General features: G+C 39.6%; 1 protein-coding gene and 1 long non-coding RNA gene across 5 annotated transcripts in view; one reads left to right on the top strand and one right to left on the bottom strand.

Moving 5' to 3' along the window:
- The window catches only part of CCDC152 (coiled-coil domain containing 152), a 42,794-nt gene that overhangs the window by 6,466 nt on the left and 17,662 nt on the right, over nt 1-18,666 (bottom strand). For all 3 annotated transcript variants that reach the window (XM_067030936.1, XM_059060926.2, XM_067030937.1), the window contains exons 5-7: nt 12,170-12,234; nt 9,252-9,354; nt 4,484-4,611 (exon numbers count right to left, since the gene is read on the bottom strand). In XM_067030936.1, coding sequence (XP_066887037.1) covers nt 4,484-4,611; nt 9,252-9,354; nt 12,170-12,234 — 296 coding nt within the window. The remainder of the gene's footprint in view (nt 1-4,483; nt 4,612-9,251; nt 9,355-12,169; nt 12,235-18,666) is intronic.
- Nucleotides 7,002-18,666, top strand: part of LOC136793988 (uncharacterized) — a 109,928-nt gene continuing 98,263 nt past the window's right edge. For both annotated transcript variants that reach the window (XR_010840121.1, XR_010840120.1), the window contains exons 1-2: nt 7,002-7,117; nt 7,507-7,577. This is a non-coding gene — a long non-coding RNA (uncharacterized lncRNA). The remainder of the gene's footprint in view (nt 7,118-7,506; nt 7,578-18,666) is intronic.

Genomic DNA, 18,666 nt, shown 5'->3' with positions numbered 1-18,666 from the left:
ATTTTTTGATTTCCTCTTTGATTTCTTCAGTGATCACTTCGTTATTAAGTAGTGTATTGTTTAGCCTCCATGTGTTTGTATTTTTTACAGATCTTTTCCTATAATTGATATCTAGTCTCATAGCATTGTGGTCGGAAAAGATACTTGATATGATTTCAATTTTCTTAAATTTGCCAAGGCTAGATTTGTGACCCAATATATGATCAATCCTGGAGAATGTTCCATGAGCACTTGAGAAAAATGTGTATTCTGTTGTTTTTGGATGGAATGTCCTATAAATATCAATTAAGTCCATCTTGTGTAATGTATCATTTAAAGCTTGTGTTTCCTTATTTATTTTCATTTTGGATGATCTGTCCATTGGTGAAAGTGGGGTGTTAAAGTCCCCCATTATAATTGTGTTACTGTCGATTTCCCCTTTTAAGGCTGTTAGTATTTGCCTTATGTATTGAGGTGCTCCTATGTTGGGTGCATAAATATTTACAATTGTTATATCTTCTTCATGGATCGATCCCTTGATCATTATGTAGTGTCCTTCTTTGTCTCTTGTAATAGTCTTTATTTTAAAGTCTATTTTGTCTGATATGAGAATTGCTACTCCAGCTTTCTTCTGATTTCCATTTGCATGGAATATCTTTTTCCATCCCCTTACTTTCAGTCTGTATGTGTCCCTAGGTGTGAAGTGGGTCTCTTGTAGACAGCATATATATGGGTCTTGTTTTTGTATCCATTCAGCCAGTCTGTGTCTTTTGGTGGGAGCATTTAATCCATTTACATTTAAGGTAATTATCGATATGTATGTTCCTATTGCCATTTACTTAATTGTTTCGGGTTGTTCTTGTAGGTCTTTTCCCTCTCTTGTGTTTCTTGCCTAGAGAAGTTCCTTTAGGATTTGTTGTAGAGCTGGTTTGGTGGTGCTGAACTCTCTCAGCTTTTGCTTGTCTGTAAAGGTTTTAATTTCTCCATCAAATCTGAATGAGATCCTTGCTGGGTAGAGTAATCTTGGTTGTAGGTTTTTTTCCTTCATCACTTTAAATATGTCCTGCCACTCCCTTCTGGCTTGTAGAGTTTCTGCTGAAAGATCAGATGTCAATCTGATGGGGATTCCCTTGTGCGTTATTTGTTGTTTTTCCCTTGCTGCTTTTAATATGTTTTCTTTGTATTTAATTTTTGACAGTTTGATTATTATGTGTCTTGGCGTGTTTCTCTTTGGGTTTATCCTGTATGGAACTCTCTGTGCTTCCTGGACTTGATTGATTATTTCCTTTCCTATATTAGGGAAGTTTTCAACTATAATCTCTTCAAATATTTTCTCAGTCCCTTTCTTTTTCTCTTCTTCTTCTGGGACCCCTATAATTCGAATGTTGGTGCGTTTAATGTTGTCCCAGAGGTCTCTGAGACTGTCCTCAGTTCTTTTCATTCTTTTTTCTTTCTTCTGTTCTGCAGTAGTTATTTCCACTATTTTATCTTCCAGGTCACTTATCCGTCCTTCTGCCTCAGTTATTCTGCTATTGATCCCATCTAGAGTATTTTTAATTTCATTTATTGTGTTGCTCATCGTTTCTTGCTTCCTCTTTATTTCTTCTAGGTCCCTGTTAACTGTTTCTTGCAAATTGTCCATTCTATTTCCAAGATTTTGCATCATCTTCACCATCATTATTCTAAATTCTCTTTCAGGTAGATTGGCTATTACCTCTTCATCTGTTAGGTCTGGTATGTTTTTATCTTGCTCCTTCATCTGTTGTGTGTTTCTCTGTCTTCTCATTTCGCTTATCTTACTGTGTTTGGGGTCTCCTTTTTGCACGCTGCAGGTTCGTAGTTCCTGTTGTTTTTGGTGGCTGTCCCCAGTGGCTAAGGTTGGTTCAGTGGGTTGAGTAGATTCCCTGGTTGGGGGGACTAGTGCCTCTGTTCTGGTGGATGAGGCTGGATCTTGTCTTTCTGATGGGCAGGTCCTCGTCTGGTGGTGTGTTTGGGGATGTTGGTTACCTTATTATGATTTTAGGCAGCCTCTCTGCTAATGGATGGGGCTGTAGACCTGTCTTGCTTTTTGTTGGGGATAGGGTGTCCAGCACTGTTCTTTGCTGGTCCTTGATTGAAGCTGGGTCTTGGTGTTGAGATGGAGATCTCTGGGAGATTTTCGCCGTCTGAGATTACGTGGAGCTGGGAGGTCTCTTGTGGACTAGTGTCTTGAGGTTGGTTCTCCCACCTCAGGGACACCGCCCTGGTGCCTGGCTGGGGCGCCAAGAGCCTTTAATCCACACGGCTCAAAATAAAAGGTAGAATAAATAGAAAGGAAAGAAAAGGAAGGAAGGAGGGAGGGAGGGAAGGAAGGAAGAAAGGAAGGAAGAAATGAAGGAAGGAAGCAAGAAAGGAAGGAAGGAAGGTGCAGAGGAAGAAAGGGAGGAAGGAAGAGAGGAAGGGAGGAAAGAAGGGGAAGGAAGGGAGAAAGGAGGGAAGGAGGGAAGAAAGGAAGGAAGAAAGGAAGAAAGAAAGGTAGAAGACAGAGTAGTATAAAGTATAGTTATTAAAATAAAAAATAATTATTAAGAAGAAAAATTTCCTTAAAAAAAAAAAAAAAAAACAGAAAAATGGGTCGGTCTAACCCTAGGACAAATGGTGAAAGCAAAGCTATACAGACAAAATCTCACACAGCAGCACACACATACACACTCACAAAAAGAAAAAAAAAGGGAAAAAAGTAGTATATCTTGCTCCCAAAGTCCACCTCCTCAACTTGGGATGATTCGTTGTCTATTCAGGTTTTCAACAGCTGCAGGGCACTTAAAGTTGATTGTGGAGCTTTAATCCACCGCTTCTGAGGCTGCTGGGAGAGACCGCCCCCTCTCCTCTCTGTTCGCACAGCTCCTGGGGTTCAGCTTTGGACTTGGTCCCGCCTCTGCATGTAGGTTGTCCGAGTGCGACTGCCCTTCGCTCAGACAGGACGATGTTAAAGGAGCAGTTGATTCGGGGGCTCCAGCTCACTCAGGCTGGGGGGAGGGAGTGGCACGGGGGCGGGGCGAGTCCGCGGCGGCAGAGGCCGGCGTGACGCTGCACAGGCCCAAGGCGCGCCGTGCGTTCTCCCGGGGAAGCTGTCCCTGGATCCCGGGACCCCGGCAGTGGCGGACTGCACGGGCTCCCGGGAGGGCCCGTGTGGAGAGTGACCTGCGCTCGCACACAGGCCTCTTGGTGGTGGCAGCAGCAACCTTAGCGTCCGACACCCGTCTCTACTGTCCGTGCCGACAGACGCGGCTCGTGCCCGTTTCTGGAGTTCCTCTACACGGTGCTCTTAATCCCCTCACCTCACACCCGAGGAAGCAAAGAGGCAAGAAAAAGTCTCTTGTCTCTTCGGCAGCTCCGCGCCCGCCCCTGGGGCTCCTTCAAGCGGCGCACTTAATCCCCTCTACTCGCGCCCAGGCAGCAAAGAGGGAGGAAAAGGTCTCTTGCCTCTTCGGCAGCTCCAGACTTCTCCCGAACTCCCTCCCGGCCAGCCGTGGCACACTAGCCCCCTTCAAGCTGTCTTCACTCTGCCAATTCCAGACCTTTCCCTGGGATCCGACTGAAGCCCGAGCCTCAGCTCCCGGCCCCGCCCGCCCCGGCAGGCGAGCAGAGAAGCCTCTCGGACTGGTGAGTGCCGGTCGGACCCAATCCTCTGCGGGAATCTCTCCGCTTTGCCCTCCGCACCCTGTGGCTGCGCTCTCCTCCGCGGCTCCGGAGCTTCCCCCTCCGGCGCCCGCAGTCTCCGCCCGCGAAGGGGCCTCTAGTGTGTGGGAGTCTTTCCTCCTTCACGGCTCCCTCCCACTGGCGTAGGTCCCGTCCCTATTCTTTTGTCCCTGTTTATTCTTTTTTCTTTTGCCCTACCCGGATATGTGGGGAGTTTCTTGCCTTTTTGGAGGTCTGAGGTCTTCTGCCAGCGTTCGGTGGGTGTTCTATAGGAGAAGTTCCACGTGTAGATGTATTTCTGATGTCTCTGTGAGGAGGAAGGAGATCTCCGCGTCTTACTCTTCCGCCATCTTTAAGCCGTCTCCTCTCTTTTTATTTTAAATAAAGAAAAAGAAATTTCCAGTTAGTTCACCAGGGTTCCACAATTTCTGCTGAGGAGAGAGTAATGTTAAGGATTAGAAACACTCTCCCTACAGCTGGAATGGTAGTCCTAAAAAGGCTGCATAGACTCAGCTGTAAAATGCAGGTAATATGAGTTATCTGTCTCTGCTGTCAGAGGAAAATACCCTTTCTGGAAATCAGGACCTTTTGAATGACTGAAGAGTCCCACCTTGAGGCCAAGTGCTGAAAGGCAGTGTAGCTAACAGTTGTACTGTACAAGGTTTAAGCATTGCATGTGATGGATGAAGAATGAGCATGTGTGAAGCCCTCTCACAGGGTTGTTTCTAATCCTGAAATTTATCTCACTCTGATGACAAATAACCAAAGTATGGCCTAGACTAAGGGATGCATCCTCAAATCTAGCAGAGCCTTAAACACTTACCTCTAGCTGTAGTTTGATTATTTCACTTTGTTTTTCCTTTTCTTGAGTTCTTAACTTTGCATTTAACTCTGAAATTTCCACCTCCTTTTTCTCTATCAGTTCTTTATTCTTTTCTTCACTTAATTCAACTGCATAAAAACATAAATTCATCTTAACATTTCAAAAATCTTAAAAAGATTTTTTTTTGAATTTTAAACAATCTACAAGAAAGTAGAATTTATTAATAAAAACATGTATTTTAGAAACTGTTTACATGCAGGGTAGCTTTTATATATTTTTAACAAGCCCCTGAAAAATGCTTGCGATGCAAAGGTTGCCCATTGAATGCTTTTGAATGAATAAACTAATTTGTACTCTTAAATATCTAGAGAATAATATTCTCTAAATGCCTAGAGAATAAATAGGAGATTTAGTGGTTAAAGAGGGACACAAATCCTGGGTTCCTAGTTAGAGAGGGCCTCAAATTACAGGATGACTCTAGAACTACATCAGCTTTTTCTGGCTCCCTCACCATTTCCCTTCATAAGCATTTTGTCCAATAAATTTCTTTGACTGTCTACTCCCATCTTGTCGGCTCCTTGGAGGACCTGAGCTAGCACAAGAAAACAGGTATGATGGGGCACTTACTGCTTTGTAAGAAATGAGGAAGCCATCATTTGTGGTATATGGAGTACTGGTAGTTCCTAGTACACAATGGGGGTCTGATTGCTGAAGATTTCACCAGAAGTAATCTGGGGGAAATGTCCTGGTGGAGGTGAATGCCTTGCAGGTGTAATAGTTCAGGCATTTGAAAGATAGAGGGAAACTATGCCCACAAAGGCAGTAGAGTTGGAGTTACTGCTAAATTAAATTGACGTCCTACTGAGGGATAATGAGAAACAGCTGTTAACAAGAATTTAAAGATTTAAAGAATAGGTGTGGCTAATTATTAGAGAAACGCAAATCATAACTACAATGAGGTATCACCTCACACCGGTTAGAATGGGCATCATCAGAAAATCTACAAACAACAAATGCTGGAGAGGGTGTGGAGAAAAGGGAACCCTCTTGCACTGTTGGTGGGAATGTAAATTGATACAGCCACTATGGAGAACGGTATGGAGGTTCCTTAAAAAACTAAAAGTAGAATTACCATATGACACAGCAATCCCACTACTGGGCATATACCCAGAGAAAACCGTAATTCAAAAACACACATGCACCCTAATGTTCATTGCAGCACTATTTACAATAGCCAGGTCATGGAAACAACCTAAATGCCCACTGACAGACGAATGGATAAAGAAGATGTGGTACATATATACAATGGTATATTACTCAGCCATAAAAAGGAACGAAATTGGGGCATTTGCAGAGATGTGGATGGACCTAGAGACTGTCATGAAGAGTAAACTAAGTCAGAAAGAGAAAAACAAATATCGTATATTAATGCATATATGTGGAATCTAGAAAAATGGTACAGATGAATGGGTTTGCAGGGCAGAAATAGAGACACAGATGTAGAGAACAAACGTATGGACACCAGGGGTGCGGGGGGGCGATGGTGGTGGTGTGATGAATTGGGAGATTGGGATTGATATATACACTAATATGTATAAAATAGGTAACTAATAAGAACCTGCTGTATAAAAAAAAATTCAAAAAAAAAGAGAAAAGGAAAACAAACAAAACAAAACAAAAAGAATAGGTGTGAGAGCCAGAGGGACCCTTTGGTAGCTTACAAACAGGCTCTCACCAACTCTAGTGGAAGAGCAGGTAGAGCTGAGCAACAGAAAATCTAATCGTTAAAGTTGCAGAACTCCAGAGATGTTGAAATGTTCAGCCAAAACAGGTCTGCTATGCTAGATCAGGGTCCTAGTTGGGAACACCTAAGATCCTGAAAAATAGGACAGGAGCATCTGGATAAACACCTGTGAGGATGCTGGCTGTGACAATTCCCCTAAATGCTCAGAAATTTCAGACCTACTTTTTCCTATTAAGAACTAGCACTAACCTAGCTGATGAAAGATGCTGCAGAGGCTCCTCTCGGAAGATGCCCTTCCCTCCTCTTTTGGCTGCTAGGCCAATAACTAGGGTTAAAGCGCCGTATAACCTGGTTGGGGGAGTGCTGGGGCTGATAAGGGGGGAAAGTGATTATACCCCAGAGAGCTGCAAGAATTAGCTAGGTTGTATTGGAAAGAGCCATGTGAATACCCTTGAGAATGGACTTTGAGGGTGCTGGATAGAAGAAGACTGAAAGTAAGACTAGGTAAGCAAGAATTCATTGACTTGAAGATACTCTTAGGGACAGGGGACATAATACCCTAGCAGGGACCTAGGATATGGGACAAACTCTGTTACAGAGTAGCCTTAGATCTCTAGAGAAAGCACTGGTCAAAGCTGAGTGAAGTGGGAATACCTGAGATGCCTTGGCAGATTGTAGAGAAAGGCATAAGGAGGCTCTCAAAAGTTGGCATGCTTGAGTGGATACGTTATGTGAGACAAGATAACTCAGCAAAAGATTATGTTCCTTAGGAGGGCCCAGAAGACACACTATTAACCAAGACCACAAGGAATGTGCTGGTGAGAGAAAAACCAGCACCACCAAGAAGTTCAATGGTCGCTCTCATCTGCAAGCTCGGGCTGACAGAAGAGGTGAGTATAAAGTTGGGCTTATTAATATCTATGGGGATGGTGTCCCCCCTCCCCCACCAAGTTGTAGAAGCCAGATGATGGTGCTTAACTGCCAAAAACCAGGAGGCCACAATTATCATAATGAGCAGGAAGGTCAGAGAGCGGCCAAAGGGGCTTGATTTTCGAGAGTTGTAGAGTTAGTTAATAGATGAGCAGCCAAGCTGCTTAACACCTAGTACAAAAGAATCCAAATGGAGGAACAGGAGACTGAGGGTACATGCCCCAGTTAAAAATTATTATCCTTTGCTCAGTTCCCCAGTCTGAACCACGTTTTTGGTCTAGAACCTGCTGGCTGAAAAGACATGGTTAGGTCCCTAGGAGGAAGAACATTTCAACAATCCCTCTTCTAGGTTTCTCCTGAGGAAGAAACATCCACAAGAACCATGGAGGACCTGCTACCCGAACTCCTATGGAGAAGTAGGTGTGTGCAGTATAAGGAGGGGACAGCTGTGGCCATGAAAATGCATCTTTCAGATCTCCAACTTCAGGGAACATAATTGGCTCATTGTCTTCATGACCATGTTTATGCTGAGGTCATGATTCCCAAGAGCTGCTCCTAGCCAGTGACTGAACTTGGCAGGGACACTAAGGCAGACTTGTTCCTGAGAGTTGCAGAACTTGGTTGATGGGCAAATTTGGCCCAACTTTGCTGAAACTTTCTTATAAGTGTGTGACAGTCTAAGACTTCTCCCGCCCAACACACCTTCCTTTCTTCTCTTCTTCACAGAGGTTAGACCTGTATCATAAACCCATGGCTAACCCCATCTCCCCCAGTTCCCTCCCTATCTACCCTCACAGATGTTTGCATTAACAAACCTCTTGAATGTCTAATTCTGTCTAGGCATCTGCTTCTCAGAGAACCCAAAGAAACTGCAAAACTCTTTTCTAAAATGACTGTATAATTCTGTAGTCCCACTAGTAATTTATGAGGGTTACAATAGCTTCACATCCTCACCAACACTTGGTATTGATAGTTTTATAAAAGATTTTAGCAGTTCTAAAAGGTGCAATGTGGTATCTTATTGTGGTTTTAATTTGCATTTCCCTATTAACCAATTATGTTGAACGTGTTTTCATGTGCTTACTTTTCATCCGTATTTCTCTGGGGAAGTGTCCAAATATTTTGCCCATTTCCTTACAGGGTTGTTTGACTTCTTATTGAGTTATAAGAGTTCTTCATAGATTTTGGACATAAGTCCTTTATCAGCTATGCATTTGTAAGTATTATCTTCCTGTCTGTGGCCTGTCTTTTCATTTTCTTAACAGTGTTGAAGGACAGAAGTTAATAGTTTTGAAGAAGTTCAATTTAGAACTTTCTTCCTTTATTTTTTGTTTCTTTCTAAGAAATTGTGGCTAACTCAGGGTCACAAAGATTATCTTCTATGCTTTCTTCTAGTTGTCTTATAGATGTAGGTTTACATTCAGACTTATCATCCATTTCAAGTTAATTTTTGCATATGGTGTGCATCTAGTCTCATTAAGAAAGTTTTTAATACCTTTATGAAACCAGTTAACTCAACATAATTTCATGAGACTTTGCTGAAGGAAGAATATTTCATTAGTGAAATTATATTCAATATGCTGAGTATATAAATATCAAAGTTAACTATACATTTTATATTAATTTTACAATGATATTAACTATTTCACATTAAATAATGTTAAGTGCAAACTCCATGAGTCCAATTTCTAAATGTTATAATTTATATCACATAAATATATAGAAAGGAACAAAAACTAAATTCAAATGTGTCAAGGCAATGTTTATTCAGAATACTAGCAATTACTGAAAAAAGTAATATATATATATCTGTGTAAATTGTTTTATGGCATCTTTTTTTTTTTTTTTTTTTTTTTTCCCCGGTACGCGGGCCTCTCACTGTTGTGGCCTCTCCCCTTGGGGAACATAGGCTCTGGACGTGCAGGCTCAGTGGCCATGGCCCACGGGCCCAGCCGCTCCGCGGCATGTGGGATCTTCCCGGACCGGGGCACAAACCCGTGTGCCCTGCGTCAGCAGGCGGACTCTCAACCACTGTGCCACCAGGGAAGCCCTATGGCATCTTAGAATTCAGTAAATTAAAAATAAAAAACTTACCTTTTTTCTGCATATCTTGATAAAGTTTTGTTAGTTCTGTCTTATGTCCCTCCTCTTTGATTTTCATTTCACTCATAAGTTTGGCAATACTATCCTTATATTCCTAAAGATTAAAATATACATTCATCCTTCAATTTGAGTATGTGTAGACAACTTTTGATTAATTAGAAAGATGAAATTTTCAAAGTTTATATTAATTTTTGGTATATAATCATATCTAGAGGGGAAAGATATTGTTCATTGTTTGAATGCTCAGCTTTGAGAAGGACCAATTTCTGGTCCAAGTAGATAGAGACCATCTAGAGACAATGATTTTTTATCTTTGCCTCTGAATCCTCATCACTATATTAAGAGCATATCATAGATGCTCAAAATATTTTGTTTAATTGTATGAATAAATGCCATGACAGCATTAAAATATGTCAAAAAAGCACCAAAGCTATATTTTAAACTGTTTGATGGCCTGTGAGCTTACCCTAATGTAGGATGAATACCTTTGAATGTGGGCTGAATTTCTGTTTCTGAAAATTATATAAACATTCCTAATTCCTAGAAGGAGGTTAAGCATTGCCTAGGTAAGGGCTAGTTTTATGGGGAGGCTAAAGAAGGATGAATTTGTGGTTTGAGAAGTGCTCAACAGCCTCCTGAGGTTAGTTTCTTAGGTTGTTGAAGCATAGAAGTGATTTATTATGCTAATACGGAGAATGGCATTGAGAGAGGTATTGAGAGAGAAATCCTCCAAAGATAAAATTTACAATTTTTCCAGAGGTATGTTTCTACATAGAGAAACCACTCACAGGCAGGAGAAAAGGAAAGCAGGAAGAATAAAAGTGAGGTGGGATAGTAAGAAAGAGACAACGATCAAGGCAAGAGGCCCAGAAAATTCTCTAAACACCATAAAAGCAGGGACTTTGTTTTTACTCACGGTTGTATTCCTAACTCCTAGTGTATATCCCTTAATATATATATTTTGAATGAATGAGAGTGCAAATAAGAATTAAGCCAGAGGTTCTTAGCCTAGACCCAGTGAATAGCTCCTCTAGATTATCAAAAATTCAAGGGGATATAGTCAGGAGTCCTACTTGGACTACTTTTTTTTGCCAGGCAACTTGCAGGAATGGCTGAACATATCCAACCATTGCCTTTGATTAAAGCTGGGCAGGTGACTAAAGGGGTCAATCTCATAAACTGCTATTTTTGCTGTATTTGTATCTAGATTTCTAGATGGGCAACTATAGAGTGCCTTTCATAAACTACTCCTGACTCGGATGGTTGCATTAAAGCAGTTGCTGCCCGGGGAAACCACAAGAGACAAATCTGTGTATCTTTTCCGCATTGACTTTGCCACCTGAAATGTTGCCATTAATTTGGTAAGCCCCAGGATTTTCACTGCAGCCTGGAGGCATAAGGCTATCCTAAATGTCTGGGCTGGGGCCAGGCTGTATCTCATTAGGTTCTTCTCCCCTAGTTTAGCCTGTGTCAGCCCCAAGGAGTCCAATCCTTTCTTCTTTTTAAGAGGACAAAGTTCCAACAAGTTATTCTTGGTTGCCTTCTTTTCATTTGATTTCTGGGAACTTTAAATTCCAAGGGACAGCTTCTGGTTATACTCTTGTTCTTATAAAACTTAATAATTCTTAACATATTCCATAAATATGGCCGTTAAGTAACTCCTAAGTTTGTTTCTAGGGAGTGATTCTCCATATGTTTTGGATGTGCCTGGAGGTTTTGTACTAGAGAATTTTCATTGGATTGAGGTAATCTTTAGTTTGCTTTGGACAGTGATTAATAAGTTGAGAATCTTGGATCATGGAGTTTTCTCTGTAATTCCCATCCCTCTGAAAATTCATAGTATTCTAGATAAAGCAGTATTCTATGACTTGGCATTTTAGAAGAGAAAAGAGGCAAAAATCTCCCCCCTTTTGCTCTGTCCCAGTTACACCCTGACTTCACATTTATTGTTGAACTCTAGAGGCAAGATATGAAAATGTTGGAAAAATAAAGGAAACAGAGGAAAGGAAAAATAAAGGATGGGATATAATCCAGAGATATTTCAGAATTGGTGATGAGAAGCTAAATTTTCCAAGAGCACAGTCAGATGCCATTCATTACTCCTGAGTATTTCCCAGAAGCCCTGGAAGGGTTATAGAATTAGCCCGTATTTCTTCAAAGGCTCCTCAAGTGAAGAACCAGATTGAAATAGAGATGATCCTTCAAGTTGAAGTTCTAAGCTGTATACAGATCCAAGCTGAGTTTTGGAAATCTTAGATCTGCCAGAGTTTGACATATTGGCTCTTAGGAGATGAGAAAAAATTAGCATAATAAACTTCCCAAACGGCAGAGGGGTGGGAACTTACATTTACTGAGGACCTTTTATGTTCTAGGTACTGTGTTTTATGTTCTATAATTGCCATCATGGCACTGTTCTTATGGGAGAGAAGAAAACATAGCAGAGGGTATGTTAGCCCTTGGGAGAAAATTAATTGGTGATCCACATAAAATGCTGTCTTCATTTAGATGGTACAATAAAATTGCAATAAATTACTCAAATCATAAATATTGAAGACTCATTCACTGTATTATAAAAAAGTTTTAAAGTGCTAGTTGAGTATATTCTACAGTAAAAAGTCTATTAACATAATGTAAAAATATATGGCAAAATTATTGCATCCCTTTTTGTTAGAAAGAAAAAGTAATGCAAGTTATATGTTAGTGCATTATAGTCTGTAAAAAGCCAAGGGTCCTCAAAACTTGTATTTTCTAAAAAAATTTTATTTATTAAAAATTCTGGCACTCCCATATATATTTACTCTAAAAATTTTGGCTGTCTTTATTAATCAAAAAAACTACTTTTTTTTTTCTAATTTGGGAAGACAATGCTCCACAGGGATCTGATTGAATATGAAGACACACAAACTCACCTGTTCATGAGTTTTTAACTTTTCTTTCATAAGATCAGCATTTCTTTTTAGTTGTTCATTTTCACCTGTGTAAAAAACATCAATGAATATCCTAATATATAGAACTTTTTAATTAATATGGGAATATGTTTAACAGTTCAAGTTTCCATTCACGTATGTATTCAACACATGCATACAGCATCAACTACACACCAGGCTCTGTGCATGACATTGGGAATGATGAAACAAAAATATTATTTCTCCTCAAAGAACTTACAGCCTTGGGCTTCCCTGGTGGTGCAGTGGTTGAGAATCCGCTTGCCGGTGCAGGGGACACGGGTTTGTGCCCCGGTCTGGGAGGATCCCACATGCCGCGGAGCGGCTGGGCCCGTGAGCCATGGCCGCTGAGCCTGCGCGTCCGGAGCCTGTGCTCCGCAACGGGAGAGGCCACAACAGTGAGAGGCCCGAGTACCGAAAAGTAAAAAAGAACTTACAGCCTAGTGGTGAGACAGATGTGTAAATAGTTATGATATGCTATGATAATTGCTCTGTAATGGTAGTGTGTCTGAAATATGGTGGGGAGTTGTGGAAGAAAAGCTTAGGTCAGCTTGAAGTCAGGAAAGGATTTGTAGAAGAGGAACCACTTGAGCTGAGACTTAAATGAGGAATGTGTTCCAGATACAGAAAACTGCACAGAAGATTTTGGGCTTGAGTGAATATAGCACATTTGGGAAAATTACAATTCAAATACAGTGTTGTTGGAGTGTAAATTGTAAGGAGAATGTGTTAAATAGGTTGGAGATGTAGCCTAATAGGAGGTAGACATATTCTATATGAATAACTTTGAATTTTATTTTATAGGTTACAGAACCATCAAAGAATTTTGAACACAGTGAAGTGAAATGATTAGTTACATGTTAAAAAGATTATCCGGCAGTGCAGAGGATGAATGGGGGTGGGGGTTGACCACAGAGGAATGGATATCAGTAACAATAGATCAAGTAAGAAATAACAGGAGCCTAAATTAGGTCACTGGCAGTAGGAGACAAAAGGAAAATAAAGATAACTATTTAGATGATAGAATTAACAGGAGACTTAGTGACTGATTGGATAGCAGAGGCAAAAGAGAAAAGGGAACGTTTGCCTTCTAGGTTTCTGATTTGAGTGGTTGAAAACTGTTCATTGGTTTGGGAAAAATTAAAAGGGGAAGATTTTTAGGAGTGAAGTGATGAATCTAGATCTTTACCACGCCAAACTTGAAATGCTTGAGGTATCCAGGAGAATATTTCTCGTAGGCTGAGCAACATTTAGAGGTGGCCAAAGGAAGACTATCCTATAAAGAAGACTAAGAAGAAGTGTCCAGAGACGCAGGTGAGGGTGTTACTAAGAAAAGAGAGTTTAAGGGGGTTATAATCAATGGCAATATATGCAGTAAAAAGATAAAATGAAAGAACTTTGAATCTGAAAACTTTGGGAGATGTTCAATTTTTCTAAGTTGAAGACTAGGTGAAGGTCAGGAAATGGAGATAGTGAATGCAGACTATTCCCTTGAGATTCGATTGTAAAAGGAAAGAGTGAGGGTAATTGGAGGGAGTAAACCCAAAGTCAAGAAAACTTTGTCTTGTTTGTTGAAAAGATGGGAGAGATCTGAGTTGTTTAAGTGCTGAGTAGAATGGCCAATAGAAAGAGGGAAATGAAAGAGAGAAAAGAAGAGACAACCGAAGATGCAACATCCCAGAAGAGAGAGGTGAAGAGAGATGAGAGTTAAACCCATGCGGAGAAATAAACTTTGGATGAGAAGAAGGATTTTCTTTTTTCTAAGCTAAAGAAGAAGGAAATAAGGATATGCCTGCGTATGAATACGTTGGAGGAAGTGCAGTGGGAAGAAGGGGTGGTAGATGACAGGAAATGAGGTAGTTTATACCTGACAGCTTTCATTTTTTCTGTGATGTAGGAAGTAACGTAGGTTGAAAGAGAAAGAAACATTTAAAGTTGGGGGCTTAAAGGATGAAAATTTAAAAAGCCAAGATAAATTAGGGGTATAAGTGATACTGGGACTCAAAAATTAAAAGGAGTCTGCAGTGTATGATTTTTCACCAATAGCCTTCAGTAGTTGTAGCAATGCAAGTAAAACAGTTTATGGTTGGATTGATCTGTATTTGAGGATTAATATAGTTTGTATTGCAGAGTTGGTGAGGGAAACAAAACTACTGTCAAAAGAGAAGAGTGATATCCTAAGCTAGAAAGAAAGGGAGGTTTTAGCTTTCAGCAACATTATTAAGTACCACAGTTGTATTTATATAATGCCTTTCCATGTGAAACTTAAATAAGAAAAAATGAAATTAATTAAAATGTAGTTTTGCATCTTTAATTTGTCCTACTGTTTCACACCTATCATAATTGACATTTTTTGTATATAACCAAAATGTTTCTCTTGATGAAGGATGATGGAGAAGGAGTGGTGCTTCCCAGTTTTCTGTATTCACTCTTGTTAACCTCTAGGTGTTTTTAGGAAAATCAGATATACTTAGATCAGGAAAGAGCCAATCCTGGTATAGTGTGTGGTGAGAGTTCAAAATAGAGTCAGGATCTCTACCTGAGCCAGACATTAAAGGTGTTCAGAGCTAAAATTAGGCCAGAAGTAGGATTGGAGCCAGGACTGGAACTGGGAATCAGTGTGAGATAGAGGTCAGGACTTGAGTTCAGTGCCCAACTGGGATCACTGACAGGGCTGAATGAGACATTAGACCTGGATAACAATAATTCCAAGTTCTGCATTATTCATACTCTGTTTGTCATATTCACAAAGTAACTTGCTGGGATATTGATTGGAATCACTTTGAATCTATAGAACAAGTTGGAAAGAACTGACATCTTGACAATATTGACTCTTCCTATCCATGAACATGGACTATCTCTTTATTTATTTTGTTCTTCTTTGACTTACTGTATCAAAGTTTTGTAGTTTTTCTTATATATATCTTATACATATTTTGTTAGATTTATACCTAAGTATTTCATTTTGGGAGGTGCTAATGTAAATAGTATCGTGTTTTATTTTTATTTTTTAATTTAAAAAATTTCTTTATTTTATTTATTTATTTTTGGCTGTGTTGGGTCTTCATTGCTGTGCACAGGCTTCCTCTAGTTGTGGTGAGCGGGGGCTGCTCTTCGTTGTGGTGCACGGGCTTCTAATTGCGGTGGCTTCTCTTGTTGCAGAGATGAGCTCTAGGCATGCAGGCTTCAGTAGTTGTGGCTCAGAGGCTCTAGAGTGCAGGCTCAGTAGTTGTGGTGCATGGGCTTAGTTGCTCCACGGTATGTGGGATCTTTCCAGACCAGGGCTTGAACCCATGTCCCCTGCACTGGCAGGTGGATTCTTAACCACTGCACCACCAGGGAAGCCCCAAATATTGTGTTTTAAATTTCAAATTCCACTTGTTCATTGCTAGTATATAGGAAAACAATTGACTTTTGTATATTAATCTTGTATAGCACAACCTTGCTATAATCACTTAGTTCTAGAAGATTTTTTTGTTGAATATTTTAGATTTTCCATGTAGATAATGATGTCATTTTTGAAAAAAGTTTTATTTCTTCCTTCCCAATCTGTATGCCTTTTATTTCCTTTTCTTGTCTTAGTGTATTAGCTAGAACTTCCAACACAATGGTGAAAAGGAGTGGTAAGAGAGGATTTCCTTGCCTTGTTCCTAATCTTAGTGGGAAATCCTCTAGTGCCTCACCATTCAGTATAAAGAGATTGTGCTAACTAGGCAACAAATATCTCTTGTATCTATTGGAATTGCTGAAGTATCCATCACTGAAAAATGAAAGAAAAGGTATTCGATGTTTTCCAATTTATAAAAGTATACTTGCTTCTTTTAGTAAGTGAAGCAACTGTAAAGGAAAGCTAATCATCTCTATACACGTCCCCTATCCACTCACCTTACTGAAGCTATCAATGTTAACAGCCTGGTCTGTATCCCTTCTCTATTTTTCTCCCAGTTTATACCATTATATATAAACATACCACACATTTGTACTGGTTTTATTTGTTTTTAACAGTATAAAATTGTACCATATATATTACTTTGCAAAAAAACTTATTTCTTAAAAATGGACCTTCCTTCAAGTCTATAATTTTTCTTTGCATTTTTGTACATACATTTAAATAATTTTACGTAAATAGGGTCGTATCATACATGCTGAGATACTTTTAGGGAACTCTTCCATTCTCTTTCTTTCTGCCTTCTTCTTCTCCCTCTTTTTTTCCCATTGCCTCCACACCCCTGGTGTAATTGTGTAACCTTCTGTGTTTTTCTCCATGTTCTTAACCTCTGGATCATACATATGCACACACATACACATTTCCATATTTTTACTCCTATCTTTTGCCCATTTAAAAATTCTCTTTATCTCTGCTAATCAATTTGTAGAGCTCTCCGTATTGCAGATATAAACTACATTGGTATTTGAAAATACTTTTTCAAATAAATTATTGGCTTTTTGACTTTTGTGTGACAAATAACAAGCAAAGTTCTTTTTACATTGTTGTCTGTGCTTTTGTTACATTGATGTTAAGAAAGTCTGTTAGGTCTTTTTTTTCTTTATATGGTATCTGAGGTTCCCAGATTGGTTAAGATGATATCCCTCAGCTCCAGGTTGTACATTTTTCCTGGATTTTCTTTTAAGTTTTCATTGTTGTTTTTACACTAAAGTTTTTTTTTAATCCATCTGGAATTTATTTTTGATGTGGTGGGAAAGCTTTCCAGATGGTAAGCTAGTTAGGCCAGCACCGTACTTTAAAATGCCATTCTTTTTCCAATAAATTGAAATATTCCTTGTGTCATACATTACACTAGCAAATATTGGGGTCTATGTCTAGAATCTATTTTATTCTTTCCAAGGATGTATTTTTCACAATTATGTTGAAAGAAGTATTTCTACACTTTTCAAACTACTTTTAATTTTAGCAATACTTTTTTCTTAAGAAGTAGCTGATCATGGATTAGCCTACTTTCTCAGATAATTCTCTTATAGAATAGCACTAAATATGTGCTATTGCCCCTTTTTAAACATTCTGATCAGTGATCAGTTTTGACTAAATCATTTTGTTTAGTACAATTTTGTATAGGTAAGTTGCACTGTACATAACAGTGTGTTCCTTAAAACTTACCTGTTAGAGTATAAGGTCCTAAATAAATTCAAGTTATTCAAACTCAGTTTAGATAGGAAAAAAGCAATATTAAGTTATAAGAAATTATCTAGAGGTAACTGGCAAAAATAAGTTTAAATTCTACTGAATTTGGAGGTGCCCCATATTTGCAGCTGATTTCATGTGTCTCTCTCTTTTCTCTTCTTTTTTTACCACCCATGTGTTTAAATTCCTGAAATTCAATTGATCTGGGACTGGTTATATGGTGATAATTCTCCTCTAATGGAGAAAAACCTCCAAGTCTTTTTTTTTTTTGCCCTGGTATTAGTAGTCACTGGTCATAAATCAAAAGGCATAATGTCACCATCTTTCATATAATGAGTTACGGAAGTTTCTTTCCTAAACCAGTATATAGAATAATATACAATAATATAAGAAATATTCCTATCATTTGATATATTGTGATGAATCAGTCTATTTCTGTGTTCATATCCTGAACTCTAAACACGTATTACTTCAAAGATAGGATGAATTCATTCTTTGAGGTATAAAGACTAAAGTTGAGGAGCAGAGGATAGGGTAATCAAGTAACAAGAAAAAAAAGTCCATAGTATAAAGGGCTGCCAACACTTGTGCATAACCTGCATGATGGGCTTTTGCCTCTCTCCACCCTGATAGCATATCAGATGCAATTCACTAAATATTGTTTCATGACTTTCCTTCTTGGTGTCAGGTTAGCAGTAATTAAAGGAAGAACTTCTTTGGTCCTTGACAATGAGAACATCTCAAAAAATATATTTAACTTGATCATCCAATCACTCATGAGAATGAGAGGCTCACGTTTTCCCTTAAGCTATGAAATTCCAATGGTATTGCCATAAAAGGTTTACTACCTAGGTAAGGGGGACCAACCACTATGTCATATATAACTGGTAGGATGTTAGGAGGGAACAGACTGACCAAGATAAATAACAAAATCTAAAAAGTAGTGACAAACAGCTGACGTGTTCTAAACTAATAGTCTCCAAACTCTTATAATTGTATGCCCTCTTAATAAAAATAACGAGCATGGGCTTCCCTGGTGGTGCAGTGGTTAAGAATCCACCTGACAATGCAGGAGACACAGGTTCGAGCCCTGGTGCGGAAGATCCCACATACCGCAGAGCAACTAAGCCCGTGCACCACAACTACTGAGCCTGTGCTCTAGAGCCCACGAGCCACAACTACTGAGCCCGTGTGCCACAACTACCAAAGCCTGCTCACCTAGAGCCTGTGCTCTGCAGCAAGAGAAGCCACCGCAATGAGAAGCTCATGCACTGCAACAAAGAGTAGCCCCGCTCGCCACAACTAGAGAAAGCCCGCATGC

Source organism: Kogia breviceps, chromosome 4 (assembly GCF_026419965.1).
Source record: "Kogia breviceps isolate mKogBre1 chromosome 4, mKogBre1 haplotype 1, whole genome shotgun sequence".
Classification (NCBI taxonomy): domain Eukaryota; kingdom Metazoa; phylum Chordata; class Mammalia; order Artiodactyla; family Physeteridae; genus Kogia; species Kogia breviceps.
The sequence above is the reverse complement of the archived record's forward strand: the minus strand, read 5'-3'. Positions and strand labels throughout refer to the sequence as shown.